The sequence below is a fragment of the Durio zibethinus genome, chromosome 2 (assembly GCF_047325235.1).
Source record: "Durio zibethinus cultivar Kanyao isolate XHJ-2024 chromosome 2, ASM4732523v1, whole genome shotgun sequence".
In the NCBI taxonomy this organism is placed as follows: Eukaryota; Viridiplantae; Streptophyta; class Magnoliopsida; order Malvales; family Malvaceae; genus Durio; species Durio zibethinus.
The window spans coordinates 8,618,615-8,636,423 of record NC_143163.1 but is presented as its reverse complement, the minus strand read 5'-3'; the positions used below and the strand labels follow the sequence as shown (position 1 = coordinate 8,636,423).

Below are 17,809 nucleotides of genomic sequence, written 5' to 3'. Positions count from 1 at the left end.
ATATAAAAATTATGTTATAATTTGTGTCAATACGAAAATATAAAATATTTTTTATTTTGTTAAATCTATATATGATTTATATTAAAATTTTAAATCGCATCACTTTCGTATTTTTTTTCATGTCATATTTTAGATTATCATATATAATTCAAATCAAAGTTTTGTTTGTCAAAAAAAAATTGCTTTTCTATAATAAAAGGTTATTAGAGCACCTGAGATATGGGAAGATGAACAAATTTTGAGCCCTCCTCTTCCAAATTTTTGTAAAAAAATTTATTGAAACTCTTTCTCTTTTATATTTGTATAGCAAAACCAAAAAAAAAAAAAAAAAATTCTCAAGTTATAAAAATGGCAAAAAATTTATTGCAGAAAATTAAATGGTAGGTTCAACGGCAATATATTTTATTAGCATATTAGTTTAGCTTCTACGGAAATCACAGATCCTAATAAGGAAGGGTTATAATATACAGTGGCAAAAGGCTGTCAAATGTTCCTATCCAACGCAATTGACCAAAAATCGGCCCTCTTTCCTTCACTGCCAATTATATCCTATCCATTTTCATTTTAACCCCAAAATTCTCGTCAAAGCAACAAATATACTATTGAAGTTCCTGAGAAGTGGAAAAATAAAATCATATCTAAATTATAAGATTATTCACATCTTTTTTTATTTTCATTAAAAATCTTTTAACTAGTTACAGATTATTCTTATCAGTCCTTGATTATCTGAATATCATTCGTCCTATATATATATACACATCTTAACACCACACAGGATACATATCAAGAGAGGAAGGAAGACAGGAGAGTCTCCAATGGCATCCAATGCAGCTCTTTCTTTGAGTTTTCATTTTCTTTTGCTTAGTATAAGCGTAGCTATGGCTAGAGTAAGTTTCAGTACCGGCCATGGTGGTCAGCTGAGCCGCGATGTTTTGGCTCGACAAGAAGCTGACAGGGTCATCAAGCTTCCAGGTCAGCCTCCGGTGGATTTCAAGCAATATGCAGGGTATGTTACAGTGAATGAGAGTCATGGAAGAGCCCTGTTCTATTGGTTTTTCGAAGCCACAAGCAAGCCTGAGAAACAACCTCTCCTCCTCTGGCTCAACGGAGGTAATTAACTCTTAAATCCCAGAGTTTTCTCTTTCAATTCTTGTCTTTTCTGTTTACCCTCTGATTGCCAGTTGCTGTAGAGCTGTTTTGGATTTTTTTTTTTTCCCTTTTATCTTCAATCATTTATCCAATTCCAAGTGGCTAGTAGGGAGAAACAAAGTCAATTTCAGACTTGAGAGTGAGACAACGCGTTATCGTCGGTTTACTTGGTTTTCGCATTCATCACCACTCCTTTTCATGTCTACGAGCTTGGCCACGCCTGGCCCATAACTTTCTTTCACAACATTACTATATGAAATATATATATGGAGATTTTATTGCTTTTGGCCATATTCACATTGTTCCGAATTGTCATCCTCACCTTTTCCTCCTACAGCTTTGTCACTTCTTTTGTTTTGAAGAAAGTTGCCTTTTCCTTTTCTTTTTCAATGATAACCAATCTAAGTACATCACATTCATCTATTTGTATTTTTTTTTTTTTTTCCTTTCAAATTTGTCAAATTTTCTTCTAACGTTTTTGGCTGATCTTAAGTGTCTCCTCTAATTACATGGATCATCTTAATTAAATCTCTTATGATGATTACTTTTAATTAATAATAATCACCACCGTCACAACCTTTGTCAATAAATCATAACATAATATTTTATTGTATTTTTTTTTTTTTTTATACTTCGAATTTCAACAGAAACAGATTCTAGAATGAATTATAAAGATGCATGCCTGGTTGGGTAAGTTCAAAAATGCAATATAATAATGGGAAGAATATGTAGGTGTAACTGCCTTACAAGCTGTCAAACCAAATTATCATGGATTTCTTGAATATTAATTAGATTCAACAACCCCTATAATAACCATGATGACTTCTACCAATTTTGGATCCACCATTGATTTACTTTTTCGTCTTCTATCACACATAATTTGTTAATTTTACAAATTTTTTTATATAGTCACCATCCAAAATTAAGGAAATGGATTGGAATTTAAATCTTAAATTTGAATTTCATCTTAAGAAATTGAATGAATCAATTAAATTAAATTAAATTAAATTTTAAATTCAATAGTTTATAATTTTGAAAAGCAGTATCTTTATATTATAGTCAAGATTATTATTGCTACCCATTTAATATGTTGATATATGCCATTTTTTACCATTTAAAACACAAATAAGGTAAATAATTAATTCCGACGTATATGGAATGCAAAAAAAATAATTACCAAATACGATTTTTCAAGTAAAAAAATAATATCTTAATGCACAAAATTTGGTGCATGCACGTGCATTAATTGGAAACTGTAAATTCGATGACATAATATAATAACTAGATTGTAAAGCATGACCAGTTAATTTTTATCTAATCTTAAATTAATAAAAATTGCAGGTCCTGGGTGTTCATCAATCGGATATGGAGCAGCAGAGGAGCTGGGGCCTTTTTTCCCTCAGAAAGACAAAACAACGCTAAAGCTTAACCCACACAGATGGAACAGAGGTATATATAAACAAGTAACCTGTTTGACTTTGTGGTTTCAATAGTTTTATGTTTGGATTCGGGGATTGTATTTCTTCTTTGACCAAGTAATATGAGAGTTTTCCGTTGTTTTGTTTTCTCTTCCAGCTGCCAACTTGTTGTTTGTTGAATCTCCCGTTGGTGTTGGGTTTTCATACACCAATAATAGTAGTGATATCCATCAACTCGGTGATGAGATTACAGGTAAAAAAAAAAATCCTTCTAATGCAACAAAACTTCAAAGATAATTCATCTCCTTTCCTGATCATTCCTTGTTTTCTTGAATGATTAGCTAAGGATTCCTACTCATTTCTTGTCAACTGGTTCAAAAGATTCCCACAGTTCAAGTCCCATGACTTCTACATTGCTGGAGAAAGCTATGCTGGTATAACAAAATTTCCCTTACACTTCCATATTTTCCTCCTCAAACCTTCTGTCTGTCTTATCATTTATTTTCTTGGGTTTCCTTTTATTCTTCTGCCTATCACTTTTGTGATTTGATCCAGCAGTTCTAATAGTACTCTCTTGATTATACATGTTTATTCGGTTTTTAATGAATTTTTCAGGCCACTATGTTCCACAGCTAGCCGAGGCCATCTTTGACAGCAACAAGCATGTTCCCAAGTCAGATTACATAAATCTAAAGGGATTTATGGTAAGGATTTAATTGCACTAACATTATTTTCTGTAATTAGACCTTTTTTTTTTTTTTAATTTGGATACATTCAGTCTGTTTTTTTATTACTTCATTTTCACAATGCACCTGTCATTTATTAGCTTGCCCGGTCCCTTATTTTCTATTTACAAAGAAGGCCGCCCTTTAAGGAATAAGCGTAAAAATTGCATGTATTTGAATTTCAGATTTGTAGAATATCACCTTTTAAAGTTAGTTGCATTAACAAAAAGAGCTAAACTCTCAGTTTATCGTGCCTTACATTTTTAAAATGAGAGGATTTGACTTTTAATAGTATACGGCAGCTATATATATATTTTTTAGCTTAAACCTTAATCAACAGAACTTGGAGTTTGCCAGCTTTTGCTTGATCAACAAAGCCTTTTTAAATGCTTTGAAAAATCATTTGTGTACCCAAAAAAGCTTGCACAAAACAGTTTAGATGGAAATGAAGTGTTTGATTGTTGATTAATCTGGCAATTCTGTTTAACAAAGAATACATAAAATTATAATTAACAACATAGCTCCTCTGCTAATGAACTTTATGTAGATTGGGAATGCATTGTTGGACGATGAAATGGATCAAACAGGAATGGTCGATTATGCATGGGATCATGCAGTGATATCTGATCGAGTTTACAACGATATTAAAATCAAATGTAACTTCAGCAGCCCACAGCCAACTAAGGATTGCAACATAGCCCTCAGAGCTTACTTTGCTGTGTACAGAATCATTGACATGTACAGTTTGTATACTCCCAGCTGTATTAGTAACTCCAGCAGTAGCAGACAACGCCTGGCGATTCAAGGCATTGCTCCTCAGATATTGTCCAAATTTGTAAGTTCTTTGCAGACTCTGGATTTCAGCAACTAAATCAGGATTAATTGCTTTTAATGCGTTTTAATTCAAATTGAATCCGGCCTAAACTGCTATCTGATTTTCTACAGGATGGATGGCTCAAGAGACCAGCAGGATACGACCCTTGTGCATCAGACTACACTGAGGTTTATCTTAATAGGCCCGATGTTCAAAACGCACTTCATGCCAATGTTACCAAAATGTCCTATCCATGGACTCATTGCAGGTCTTGAATTCATTACCATTGCCAAAAATACGAATTTTAAGCCCTAGTAAAATATGACTGTTTTGGACATAATCAACAACCATGTGAAAATACGTGCGTATGAGGTTGTTTTTTTGTTCTCCAGTGACACTATCTCAATTTGGAAGGATTCACCAGCATCCATGCTTCCAACAATTAAAAAGCTTATAGCTGGAGGCATTCGCATATGGGTTTTCAGGTAAAACTCTTACAAACATTATTTTAAAAATTAACTTTCTGGTTGAACTTTTGAATATAGACGTTTCATTTGTCAATTTATTATTATTATTTTTTCTATTTGCAGTGGAGATACTGATGGGAGAATTCCGGTTACTGCAACTAGACTTACCCTCAAAAAGCTTGGATTAAAAACAATTGAAGAATGGACACCTTGGTACACCAACAACAAACAGGTGATGCTTTCGCCTTTGTCTTTCTTCACGCTCCAGTTATTTAACATGAAAATATATAGTTTCAGTACCCTTCTCTAAGATTTTTTTTTTTTTTTGTTTACAGGTTGGTGGGTGGACCATAGAGTATGATGGGCTTATGTTTGTCACCATTAGAGGAGCTGGTCATGAAGTTCCAACTTTTAAACCAAGGCAGGCTCTTCAGCTTGTTAGGCATTTCCTGGCCAATAAGAAATTGCCACCTAAACCATTTTAGTTATTGTTAGATGCATTTTTCTTTGTTCTTTTCACAGGCAAATTAATTGGAAGAAACTTTTTTTATCAGTTCTTTTGTAATAAACAATAGCTAAAGCATCTGTCAGGATTCTTGACAGGAAATTTGTACAGCATTGTTTCATTTATCGCAGCACCTTTTAGAACGAATTAATGCTATGTTCAGATGCCACATCATTTGCATGATATATGTCAACAATCCAGAAGTTGATCGATTGATGAATTGAAACTGCATTACCAAGAACTGTGAATAGAAAATTGAAATTTGATCACAATGAGGGTGTTTGCAAATTGCAATTCGTAGTAATACTATAAGGTTTATATATAAATAATTAAAATATAATTCTAATTGTTCACCTTCGTATTGGCGATGCTCGAAAAGAAATTTCTGCCAATTTTTCAGTTCTTTAAAAAGAAAATTGTAAAAAAAATTGTATACATCAACAAACAAAGCAGACACAGCCCAAGAGCTAAAGGCCTATCAATAAAAAGGCACAGCCCAAGCTCCAAAGACCTAAAAAGATCTATCAATGAAAAAAGTCCAAGTAAAAAAAAGAAAACAAAAAAGGCCTAAAGCCGGCTTCCGTTGCCGGGACTTGAACCCGGGTCTTTCGGGTGAGAGCCGAATATCCTAACCACCTAGACTACAACGGAAATTGAGAATTGCGAAATAGATTTTTATTGTTCAGTCAAATTGAATTCAATTTGGTTTTTTTAATAACATATAGTATTATAAATTTTTAAAATCAAATCGATCTTCTAAAATCATCCAAACAAATTTTATCACTTCAATTCATTAATTTTTAAAATTTATTTTTTTATATATTATTTTAGTATAATTTTTAATATATTTATATATAAAATAATTATTCTTATTTTATAAAAATTTAAAATATATCTAAAACCTAATAAAAATAAATAATTTGATTTAGTTCAATTTTTTTTTTTATTCCAAATTAAATTCTGATTCAAACTTAATAAATATATTTAATATCCAACCTTGAGCCGAATTGAATAATAAGAAAAGAATTGATTTTATGGTTTTAAATTAGTTTCAATTTTCTCGATTTTTTATCTCACCGCTACCCAAAACCTTTTTTTTTTTTTTTTTTATAATTAGGGATGTCAATAAATAGGTTATAGATTGAGTAGAATATTTTCCATCCTCATCTTTAGTTTTTAATATTACATCCATCCTTATACTTATATTCAACGAGTATTTCATTCTCATCTCTATGGATATTTAATAAGTATTAGTAATCCCTATACTTATGGCTTTATAAAAAATAAAAAATAAAATTTATTTTTAAAATTTTTAAAATTTTATTTTTATCTTAGATATTTAAGTAATTTTTTTTATAAATATGTATATATATTTTTAAATATGAATATATTAATTATAATAAATCTAAAATAAAAAATAAATTTTAGTTTTTTAGTTTTTATTTTTTTATTTTTATCTTTCACATTTAAGTAATTTTTTAAAAATATATATTTTTAAATACAAATATACTAACTATAATAAATCTAAAATAATATTGTTATTATTAAATAAAAAATAATTTGTTAAATATATAAAAGTATATAAGGTACAAGTACAGAATGAATGCTATATTATTCATTTTCATATTCATATTCAATAAAAAATTTTAAATCATATCTATTCTCATCTTTGTTTTCAAAATTTAATATCTATTTCCATCTTCATTTTCATTAGAATAAAAAATTAAATTTTTCATTGAATTTATATAAAATTGACATCCCTGGGATAAAGACCCAACTAGTAAAGGATATGGCGTGAATACATTAGCACCTTTATTGAGGACAATTTTAACTGCAGGAGGTGGATCATAAAAGACATTCAAATCAGTAGGTTGATCGAGACTCCATTTGACCATCCAATCTGCAACAAAATTATTTTCTCTAAGAACATGATAAATAATCCATTCCCAGCAACCTTTGAACACCTCTTCAATGGCTTTCCAAATTTACCTCATCCAAACAAATACTTAACAATTTAATTCATTTAATAATATAACCAACTATTTCAATTCACCAACAATTGAATTACTATACTAACAAACATTCAATTCATCTAATAATCTAACAAATATCGATCATTTGATATCAAATAGTGAACAATACCAATCCAACACAAACAAAATTTACTCCAAGTAATAATAATACAAAAATCTAACACATTTTTAACTTATTATTCAAGCTTTTATTGATATAAAAATAAATTTTCTTCATTTAAAATTAAGGTTTATTTGATTTGATTACAAAACTCTTTTATGTTTACTATTTTAATGTTTAATGGTTGAGGAAGCTACGAGCTCGGTTTGTCATAAAACAAAAGCAAAAATAACTATTCATTTCAACCATCAAGACTAGGGCATTAATTCCATTATCCACTAATTATTAAAATTGTGAAATTCTCTCTCCAAATATAATTTATAATAGTTTAATTTTCATATTGTTTGAATTTGATAACGTTAGTTTAATTTCAACTCGTCAGTTAATCTATGTGATTTTGACTTTAATGTTGTGGCATTTATTTTATTGATTTAGTAAATAAATAGATTAATGAAATTTGGTTATGATTGGACCAAATGCTTTTACAAACATATCAGACACTGCACCATCATCTTTACATAATAAACCATGTCTTTTAAGTTTTTAATTTGGACTGCATTTCTAATGTTATTCAATTTGGTCAATATTCTAAAAAGATCATTTTGATCACACTAGTTTATATATGAATCTATCACAAAGAGTTTTAAAAAGAAAAAAAAAATCTATCACAAATCATTATTAATTAATTGAGTTTACTTTAAAAAATGATTTAGTGTATATATTCTACATGAGAGTATTTTGACATGTGATTTTATGAATATTATTATATTTTTATTTTTGAAGTTACATGTACAATTAGATTCACCATCACAACCAAATAACTCTTAACATGTAAGACATTATTACTATTACAGTTTGTATGAAAAACTAAGATGAAGTAAACTATATAATTAATAACTAAATAAATTAGACTATAACTGAACTAAGTTTAGCTCAAAATTAGATCAAATTGACACATAATGTGACTTGAAATTAAGACTTAAATGTTTTAGACCTTCTTGTTTGATTGTTGATTGTTGTGATCTATGTATCAATTATTCATGTTTGTCGTTACCTCGTCTTTCCTTACACATAATTTTAATTTTAATTTTAAGTGATGCTTAAGTTATTTATCAATCTCATCACTTATTTACCAAAATTTAATGGATAATTTATTGATTTTTATAGTAAAAAAATAGATTGTAGATTTAAAAAAATTTAATTAGTGTTTTACTTTTACATGAAGATTGAATAAGAATATTGACAATCCTGATGCCCAAATATCATCTCTTATTAATTTTAATTAAATACAATAGTTTAATTACTCGTAATCATTTGTTCAATTATAAATTAGTTTTGATAATTTTTTATTTTTTGTTAATATCAATTACATATCACTACAACTCAAAGCAAAGGGAAATATTTTAGAAAAAAAAAAAACCCTTTCAAACATAGATTAAATGTTCCACTAGCTGAAATATATTATATATAACATTAATTTAACTTAATTTTATTTTTTAAGTAATGTAAATAATTATCTATACAGTTTATGTTTTACATTAAAAGTTATTTTTTTGCCATCCCATTAAAAGTTATTTACTATTATTACTTTTTCGTCCGCATGCAAAGCACGCACAACAAAGACTAGAATAATTAAAATTACACGTAAAAAATCCAACCTTCTCACATCATTCACCAAAAATTACCAAATAATAGCTATTCCTAGAAATACAACAAGCAATGACTCAGAAGAATGAATGAAGTTGATTAAGACAAATCCTAAAAGTAAAACCAGAAGCCTCGAGCTTTCCTCTTTTTACCCCGCATTGTTGTCAAATTACTCAAGAATCAAAGAAGCTTGGACCTGCCCTAGACAGAAGTTCCTTGCCAGCATCCTTCCCCATCATAACCATATCTTCAAAAACGTATAGGCCTTTTCTAGATGTTTCAAGCACTGGAATATGTATAGATAGGGAAGAAATGACAGCGTTAGGAGGGAAAGCAAACAATGTGATTCGCATAGCAGAAAGAAGATAAACAGAAATTTAGGAAATGTTTGAGAGCAATGGTCATACCGCGTGCTCCATCAGGAGACGCCACTAATCCTTTAAATATGCAATTACCATCCTCATCTTTGTAAGCATAGCCAGCAATAGGAGTACGGCACGACCCATCCAATTTCTCCAGAAAGGCCCTCTCACATGCAACTGCCAGTCGTGTTTCCTCATGATTTAATGAAGCTAGGTAATTGGCCTATATAAATTAGAACCAACCAAATCAAAGGATGAAGAACAATTGGAGATCAAAAGCGATTTGCAGAACCACAACTTAAAGTGATTGTTCAGATACTAATAAAATTTTCAAGATTATATCTGACATAGAAGACATAAATCATTGGAGAAACTTTAATTCACAGACATATCCAGAACATATTCAATTGTCCAAGAGACGCTTTAGATGAGCATCTGAACCAAGGCCCAAATAGGCTGTCTTAAAATTAACAGCATGGTGTTCTAATCTTCAATTAAATAAGAGATCCTTGCATCAGTATTTTCTGTCCTGCAACACTATATACCTCAAGTTTCTGACTTTTGGCTTTTTAAGCATTTCTAATACCAATTACCAGGTTGCAAGATTCAATTTAATCCGTCCAACCCAAAAATGGGAGGAAAAATTAATTTGGCCAGCACTAACATCAACGGACTGTAAAACTTCTTGAGCCAATGGCATTTTTTTCTTTTTTGTTTCCCATAAATTTTGTTTTTTATTTTTAATGCCATCATTTGTTAATCTGATGATCAAAAGTACCATATTTTCTCTGTTATTAAGCTCTTCGAGGCCGCAGGTCACAAAAATAACTCCAGGGTGTGATAGAAATTTGAGGTCAGACAGAATAAAAATAAAACATACCATTTTTTCATCATTGCTTCGACATGCAATTCCAATAGCAAAATCAGAATAAAAATAAAAACATACCATTTTTTCATCATTGCTTCGACATGCAATTCCAATAGCCCCCTGTGCAACTGCTGGAAGCATTTCATCAATTGAAAGAACCGAAGTAACGTTTTCTGTCATGCTCAAGCGTCTGAGTCCAGCTAATGCTAATAAAGTAGCCTGGACCAACCCTTCATTAAGTTTTCTTAATCGTGTCTGTACATTGCCCCGGAAATTCTCCTCCACCTACAAAATGGCATAGAAAATTATAACTAATTTGGAATAGAAAAAGATATGAACAATTTTGTATGTTTGAATTTTAAGCCAATGTGCTCTGTTGATCATGGCTGTGACATTGACATTTTAAATGCAATGCACCAATAGATCCGACTTTTTAGAAACAGAGTCATTTTCATATCTCAAGTCAATTGTATAAGATCAGCACAGAAGGAAAGTTATATTTCCAACAAAGAGTATCTTAAATAACACTGCTAATTCTTCTAAGAATATAATCAGATAACATAGCAAAGTAACTTACCTTGAGCGATGGATATCTGTGGAGTATTTGTGACTTTCTTCTGAGTGATGCAGTACCAACAACACTCCCAGCAGGAAGCTCAGCCAAGGAAGACACACTCAATGAAATAAATGCATCACGAACATCCTCACGTTGAAGGTTGCAAGGTAGAATCGTCTTCTCTGGTAAATAAGTCGGAACATCTTTCATTGAGTGGACAGCAATGTCAATATCACCATTTATTAAAGCCTCATCAATTTCTTTTGTGAACAAGCCTTTCCCACCAATGTCTGCAAGGGGCTGACTCAGTATTTTATCACCAGTTGTTTTTATTACAACAATTTTGATAGCCCCTTCTTCAGCTAATTCTGGGTGGGAAGCCATGAGTTTGTCACGTGTCTCGTGAGCTTGAGCGAGTGCCAAAGGGCTGTCCTACACATGGAAAGAACATAAATAGCAAGAAGAGATTCAAGATATCTTTCACAAAATATAAACAAGAAAAAAAAGAAAAAGAACAAGAAAAAGTCATGTTAAAAGTGATGGATACAAAAATGCTAAAATAAACTGAAGGCTATGCATCAATATTAAAGAAATGAAATAAGTTTCAGTTCTTCTACAAAGAAAGTCCCTAAAATTGTTCTGAATTTTTCCAGGAAATGAATTGCAGTAATCTTAAAATGATATTTTTTCAGCCAAATGAAAGAAGACCATCAATTCACTACACTGCCTAAGAAAGACAGCAAGTATTTTAAAAGAACAACTGAAACTAACAAATATTAAACAACAAAAAGGCCAATGACTGATGGAATGAATCAGAGTCAAGCAGGCTATATTTACCAATCAAACTGAACATTGAGGAAGAATGCATGTATAATACTACAAAAAATTACAAATTAGATTAGTAATTTACAGAATTTTCCAAAATCAAAGCTAGATTTAACATATCAAATTAAACCAAGAGAAAACCACCCAAGTATTCAAACAAATTAAAAAGATTACCACTTTCCAGCATTGAAATCCAAACCCATCTGAATTCAACAACCAAGGGCATCAATGATCCACATTACTAAGCAACAATTCAGAAACACGCTAGAGGACAAACAACAGAAGGCAAAAGAAAGTACCTTCCTCTAGTGCCAATTCTGAGAAGTGCAACTTCTGTCTTGGCAACAGAAGCCTTTATGACCCCAAAACTCTGCCTTTTTTTAGAATCAGGAAGGGGTTGAGTCTTGAGATGTTGGAGAGGGAAGCCAAGAACAGCGACGGAGCCACCGCCACAAAAATTGACTAGGCCGCCGCCGTGGGTTGCGCATAAAGAAGAAGATAGAATCTCCATTGGCAGCTTGAGAATTCGATAGGGAGGGAAGGAAGGAGTGAGAGAGAAGAAGAAGAAGTCAAAAGCAAGACAGAAAGATTGAATTGGCTTTGAAGGTATTGTTGTGCTGCTAGAAAAGAAAAAGAATTGGGTGAGAAAAGAGCAGATACTGGATAGGATATTGGGATTACAAAGGTTTTGATCCCCTACAGTTTCCTACCCTACAGTTCTTTACCACTCTTTTGACTTTTTATTGTCTGACTGCGCCGATCTTTTTACCGAGAATTTGAGAATTGGAAAATTTATTAAAAAAAAGGACTGTTGACTGTTGTGTTAGTCCATCAAGAAAATGTAAGGACTCGTTTGGTAGTTTCATTTTTTTTTTATTTTGTTTTTGTTTTGTTTTAAAATTTTTAAATTTATAAAATATGTTTTGGTACGTAATGTTATTATATTTTTAAAATAAATATTTAAATTTTTGTAAATATAATATTTTAATAAATAAAAATAATAGTATTTATTAAATAAAATTCAATTATTTAAGTGACATTATCTACATACTATTATTTAATAATACTATGTAATAGTAATATTGTTATTTAATCATATTCAAGTTTAATAACATTTAAATAATGTTATAATTAAATAATGTTAAGAAATTAATTAAATTATTATTAACAAATTTTTTATCTTTTAATTGATGGATTCTACAAAAAGAATCGTAAATTAGTAAGTATATTCATTAACAAATCATAAGAGTTTAAACAAAATGATAAAAAAAATTTTACAAATCGATGAATTTTTTTAAGAGAAGCAAAATCTTGATGAAAATTGAAGAATTAAAAATAGGTCATTTTTTTGAAGGTTTCCTTATAAAAACTTTTGGAATATTAACAACATTAATCACTAAATGTATAATAGATTAATAGAAAAATGGTTAAATAAGGAAAAAAAGATATTGCATCATTTTTGGATTGAATAAATTAAACTTTTCACCTTTTTTTTCATAAACAGATTAATTGTGATATTGGAGTAAAGAAACTGATAATTGCTGAAATTGAATGCATTGTGATTGGGACATTCTTTCGGAAGATTAATCACTAAATGGGTAATAGAATGAAAGAAAAATGAAAAAGATTTTATTATCTTTGGGTTTAATAAATTAAATTTTCACTTCCTCTTCATGAATGAAGTAATTATGATAATGAAGTGAAAAAATCAATAATTGTTGGAAGAGCACTTTGAAATGCAAATTTTAATTTGTCAGTTGAAATGTCAAATTAAAATTTGAAGTTATACAATTAAATAAATAAAAAAATTTCCTCAAAAAATGAGAGAATAGTTTATTTATGAAATTGACACATGGTGACTTCTCAATTAATTGTAAGTTCAAATAAAATTATGTTAGGTTGTAGTATTATTATTCAATCATAATCGAGTTTAATAACATTTAAATAATATTATAATTACCTAAATTATTAAATAATATAAAATAAAATTAATTAAATTAATATAAAAAATTATTATCATATATAGAACTTAAGTATTTTAAAATAAATACCAAATTTTTAATTGAATTCTGAATATAATTGTCTGGTCTAAAACTTCATAAAAAGTGATGTTGGAATAAAGCTGTGTCATCAAGAGAATCTAAAACATTGTTTGACAATTTTAACAAAGATGTGCTGTATACGTTGAAAAAACCATTTGGTAGTATTTTAATAAGCTTTTAATAAATAAAAAAATTAAAATAACTAACTTTATCGAATGAAATCTCAAAATTTTAGATAAAAAATAAATAAAAGAATATATTTTTGTTTATTATAATAAAAAACAAATGAATTCAATAAAAAAAAAAAAAAAAAAGCAAAGCCTTCTAATAATTTTGTGAATTATTAAGAGTAAAGTAAAATATTAAAAAATTCATTAAATATTTATTATTATAATTAATATCTTTAAAAAATTTAATTTATAACTTTATATAAAAATTCAAATAAGTTTTTCATCTAAATAAAAATTTTTAAAATTTTGAAAGTTAAACATCTAAGTTTTACTTTTGTCATAAATAATTTTCTTGTAATAAAATGAGCCAAACACTAATTACGTCTGTATGATTATTTTTAAAAATGAAAAAGAATGTTTCTCTTGAATTATGAGTAACGCGCTCTAATGCCAATATTATTTAAAAAATGAAAATGACAAAATAAACCAAACCAACTAATTATCATTCAAAACCTCAACACACATATATTTACAGAAGTGATAGATAAAAAACAAAAGGAAAAAAAAAAAAAAAGGACAAGCAATATTGACACCGATTACTACTAGTAACATGCAATTTCTTAAACAAAATTACTTTATCTAGTCAGGGAATAACCCCTGCTGAAGCCTCTTGCAGTCGATGAGGTAAGCAAACCCGAAAGCCATGTTCTTCAAAGTAGCCTCATGCAACTCCAAATCCAACGCTGCCGTAGCATCCGTTGAAAAAAACACCCTAAACCCTTTCCCAAACGCATCACGCGCCGTCGTTTCGCAGCACACGTTCGTCGTAACCCCCGTAATTATAACCTCCTCCACCCCTTTCTCCACCAACATCTCCTGCAGGCGCGTCTTCTCAAACGCACTGTACGTCGTTTTTTCCACCACCTCGTCGGCTTCCGCCAGCCGTCCGATCTCGGGGATTAACTCGGAATCAACGGTGCCGTCCAAGACGATGTCGTTGTCCCACCACTCCCCCAGCATGCCGCTGTCGGCGGGGGACTTGAGGCAGAGGCGAGCGAAGAAGACAGGGATTGAAGCTCGTCGGCAGAGGTCGATGGTAGTGATCGTGTTGCTGAGAATAGGGTTGGCGTAAGACGAAAATTTGTTTTGCATGTCGATTACTAATAAAGCAGAGGTTTTGGGGTTTGGTTCTCGCTTTCTGATTTCGTATTTCTTGTATGAGGAGCAATTTAACGAGGAATCCATTGATTTTGGTTTCCGAGAAAGATTTTGAAATGGGGTTTCTTCACTTTATCTTTTCAGAGGAAACAACTATATATATCCAAAAGAAAAAAAGTTGGATGCTAAGGAGAGGCCAATCAGATGTCTACATCTGTGTAACAAAACAAGCAAATGGAGCAGAGTTATGGACGGTATTGGCTGGCTTCTGGGCCGTTCATATTTGAAGATATCGACTGCTATGTCCTTTCAAAACTTGTTCAATTATTTTGTGGCAGCTTGTAATTTTCACTTGATCCAGGGGCCCTTTTCTTTATTTTACTATTTTTCTCTTGGGAAATTAATGTAAGTAACAATACTCTAATTTTTTTTTCTTCTAAAGTTTGATTGCAAGCATGTTCGTTGTACACTAGCGAATATATGGAAATTGGAAACGTCAAAGTTTAAAATGAATTATTACAATTTTATCAAAATTTACACTGTTTTTATTGCTATCCTTTTTTTTTCTTAAAGGTGCTTCTGTTTGCCTTTTTTTTTTTACATTTATTTTTTTATATTTAATATAGTATTAATATATAAATTTTATATATTATCAGTAAATTAATTGATATATCTTATTAATAAGATAAATTAAATAATTTTACTTCATTAATGAGTAAAATTTTTATAAAAAATTAATTTTTTATATATTTATTTTAATAATTGATATTCACTTCATTAATAAAGTGATATGATTAATTTACTAATAATATAAAAGATTTATATAATAATAAAGAATCAAATGAAAACTCCACCTTTTAAAATTATCTTTAAATTGAATTATTTAATTATCCTTTTTCATATCAATTTTAAAGTCTTTATATATACATATTCAGTAAAATTTATAACTATTCAATAATTATAAAATTTATCGAATATGAATATTTAATAATTTATATAATTTATTAAATTTTTATATTTGATAAGTTACATTTAGGGTTTTGAGAAAAAAATTAGTTAAAGGGAACATTTCATAAAAATTTTCACAATATTATAAAGAAAAAGCAAATTTTGATTACAATAATTATTAGCTCATTTATAAATTGATCAACAAAAACTATGCATGTGGATCTGTAGATTCTTTTGTGATTTAAATGATACGAGACAGAAATTTTTAAAAGTTTTTAAAAACTTTTGAATATATCCAAAAAAATTTTAAAAGTTTTTTGACTTTGTAAATCCAAAAATTCAAAAGTGGAAAGTAATTTAAAATAAGGAAATTAAATAATTTTATTTAAAAATTATTTTTAAAATGTATAAAAAATGAATGCAAATAAAAATTCTTTTTCTTTCATATTAATAATAACGTCGCCCCACGCTAAAATTGAATTTTGAACTTTTTATCCATTTAAAAAATATATGTTTTTTAAATAGATTTAAAATTTCTATAATTCTTTTTGTTGATTGATAGTAAGCGCTAGGGGTGTAAATGATACATTAGTACTCGCAAGCTACTCGGGTTCGATTCGAAAAAAACTCGAATTCGGTTCGATTATTGTCGAGTCGAGCTCGAGCTCGAGTAGCTCGACTTATCGATCGAGCCGAATTCGAGTATTCTTATATCTGACTCGAGTAGCTCGCGAGCCTAATCGAGCTTTTATATTTAAATATATTTTTATTTTTTTTAATTAAAAAAATATTTTGAATCCGAGTTCGAGTTCGAGTTCGAGCATGAATAATCGAACTCTTGTCGAGTATACAAATCGAGCTTATTTTTACATATTAATCGAGCTTAACCGAGCGAGCTCGAGTAGCTCGAATTCGATCACGAATCGAGCTCGAGCTTGAAAAATAAAACTCGATCGAGCTCGAGCCGAGTATCGAGCCCCGAGTTGTGAGTCGAGCTCGAGCTCGAGCTTCTCACTACTCGGCTCGGCTCGGCTCGTTTACAGCCCTAGTAAGCGCTACTTTAACCTAAAAATTTTGATTTGGCCTGGAAAAAAAAACCTAAAAGATTTGATCTAACAATTATGAAAATGAAAAAAAAAATGAAACAATTGTAATCTTGATTAGAGGTGTACGTATAAATGAGCAATTTGTCGATTCGATATATTTTTTAAATTAAAAAATAATTGAAACTAATCATCCATTCCTAATAATAAAAAAATAATGAACCGATATAGATCAATTGGTATCAAAAACACCATTTTTTAACCACCAATTTTGCAATAAGTTTCGCCTAATAGAACTCACCCAAAAATTTTGCCCCAAAGTCATATTTTGTTATTTTTAAAAATAAAAATAAAAATATTTATTTTATTATATATAATATATTTAAAATTTTATTTAAAATATTAGTTATTTTTAATCAATTCAATTATTAATTTTAGACACTAAGAACCAATTGATTAGTTAAAAAAAAAATTAAATTCCAAGATATTGGTTAGTAGTACCACAAGTAGAATGAATTTAAACTTTTATTATTAGACACTAATAATAATAACTCAATTTTGAATTATTAACCTTTAAATACTAAATTTAATTGGTAAAAATAAATTATTTTTATGTGTCTATTAAATATTAATAAATTTTATTTAAATTTTAGAAATTAGTGTGATATATTACATAAGGTGGATGAATTTTTATACTTTTAATAGAGTTTTAAATATCTAAAACAATGAAACATAATAAAACTTTACCTATGCAAATATAGAAATAATGACTCTTCAACAAAAAGGATTGGGATCTCTCTTATAAATTATGAATATAATAAACACATGGTCATAATAACACTAAAAGCAATTATAAATCTCTTACAGAAAAATAAATAAATATTATATGTATTATATATTCAATTATAATATTAAAAGTTTGGTTTAATCTATTGATATCATCAACTTAGTTAAAATTTTAAAATATATACATTAATTG

General features: G+C 29.3%; 2 protein-coding genes, 1 non-coding gene and 1 pseudogene across 5 annotated transcripts; 1 reads left to right on the top strand and 3 right to left on the bottom strand.

Annotated features, from left to right (window-relative positions):
* Positions 1-588: 588 nt before the first annotated feature.
* SCPL34 (serine carboxypeptidase-like 34) lies at positions 589-5,255 on the top strand. The gene is made up of 10 exons (XM_022906730.2): positions 589-1,110; positions 2,491-2,598; positions 2,725-2,820; positions 2,909-3,001; positions 3,183-3,271; positions 3,840-4,127; positions 4,238-4,374; positions 4,499-4,591; positions 4,697-4,805; positions 4,909-5,255. The coding sequence occupies exons 1-10, from the start codon at positions 816-818 to the stop codon at positions 5,056-5,058; spliced, it is 1,458 nt and encodes a 485-aa protein (XP_022762465.1). The 5' UTR covers positions 589-815; the 3' UTR covers positions 5,059-5,255.
* Positions 5,256-5,656: 401 nt separating this feature from the next.
* TRNAE-CUC (transfer RNA glutamic acid (anticodon CUC)) lies at positions 5,657-5,729 on the bottom strand. Its single transcript has one exon. It is a non-coding gene; the product is annotated as a tRNA-Glu (tRNA).
* A 3,046-nt stretch (positions 5,730-8,775) lies between these two features.
* LOC111309219 (porphobilinogen deaminase, chloroplastic) lies at positions 8,776-12,116 on the bottom strand. Of its 2 annotated transcripts, none has more exons than XM_022908194.2 (5): positions 11,769-12,116; positions 10,666-11,071; positions 10,167-10,373; positions 9,266-9,443; positions 8,776-9,144 (listed from the first exon to the last, which is right to left on the bottom strand). In XM_022908194.2, exons 1-5 carry the CDS (start codon positions 11,978-11,980, stop codon positions 9,032-9,034), a joined length of 1,116 nt encoding a protein of 371 aa, XP_022763929.2. In that variant the 5' UTR covers positions 11,981-12,116; the 3' UTR covers positions 8,776-9,031. The 2 variants fall into 2 exon arrangements, with proteins under 2 accessions (XP_022763929.2, XP_022763930.2); XM_022908195.2 differs by having other exon boundaries at positions 10,666-11,076; positions 11,769-11,908.
* Positions 12,117-14,163: 2,047 nt separating this feature from the next.
* On the bottom strand, positions 14,164-15,132 carry LOC111309221 (nicotinamidase 2 pseudogene; annotated as a pseudogene). Its single transcript, XR_016330803.1, has one exon. The product of XR_016330803.1 is annotated as a nicotinamidase 2 pseudogene (transcript).
* Between the last annotated feature and the right edge of the window lie 2,677 nt (positions 15,133-17,809).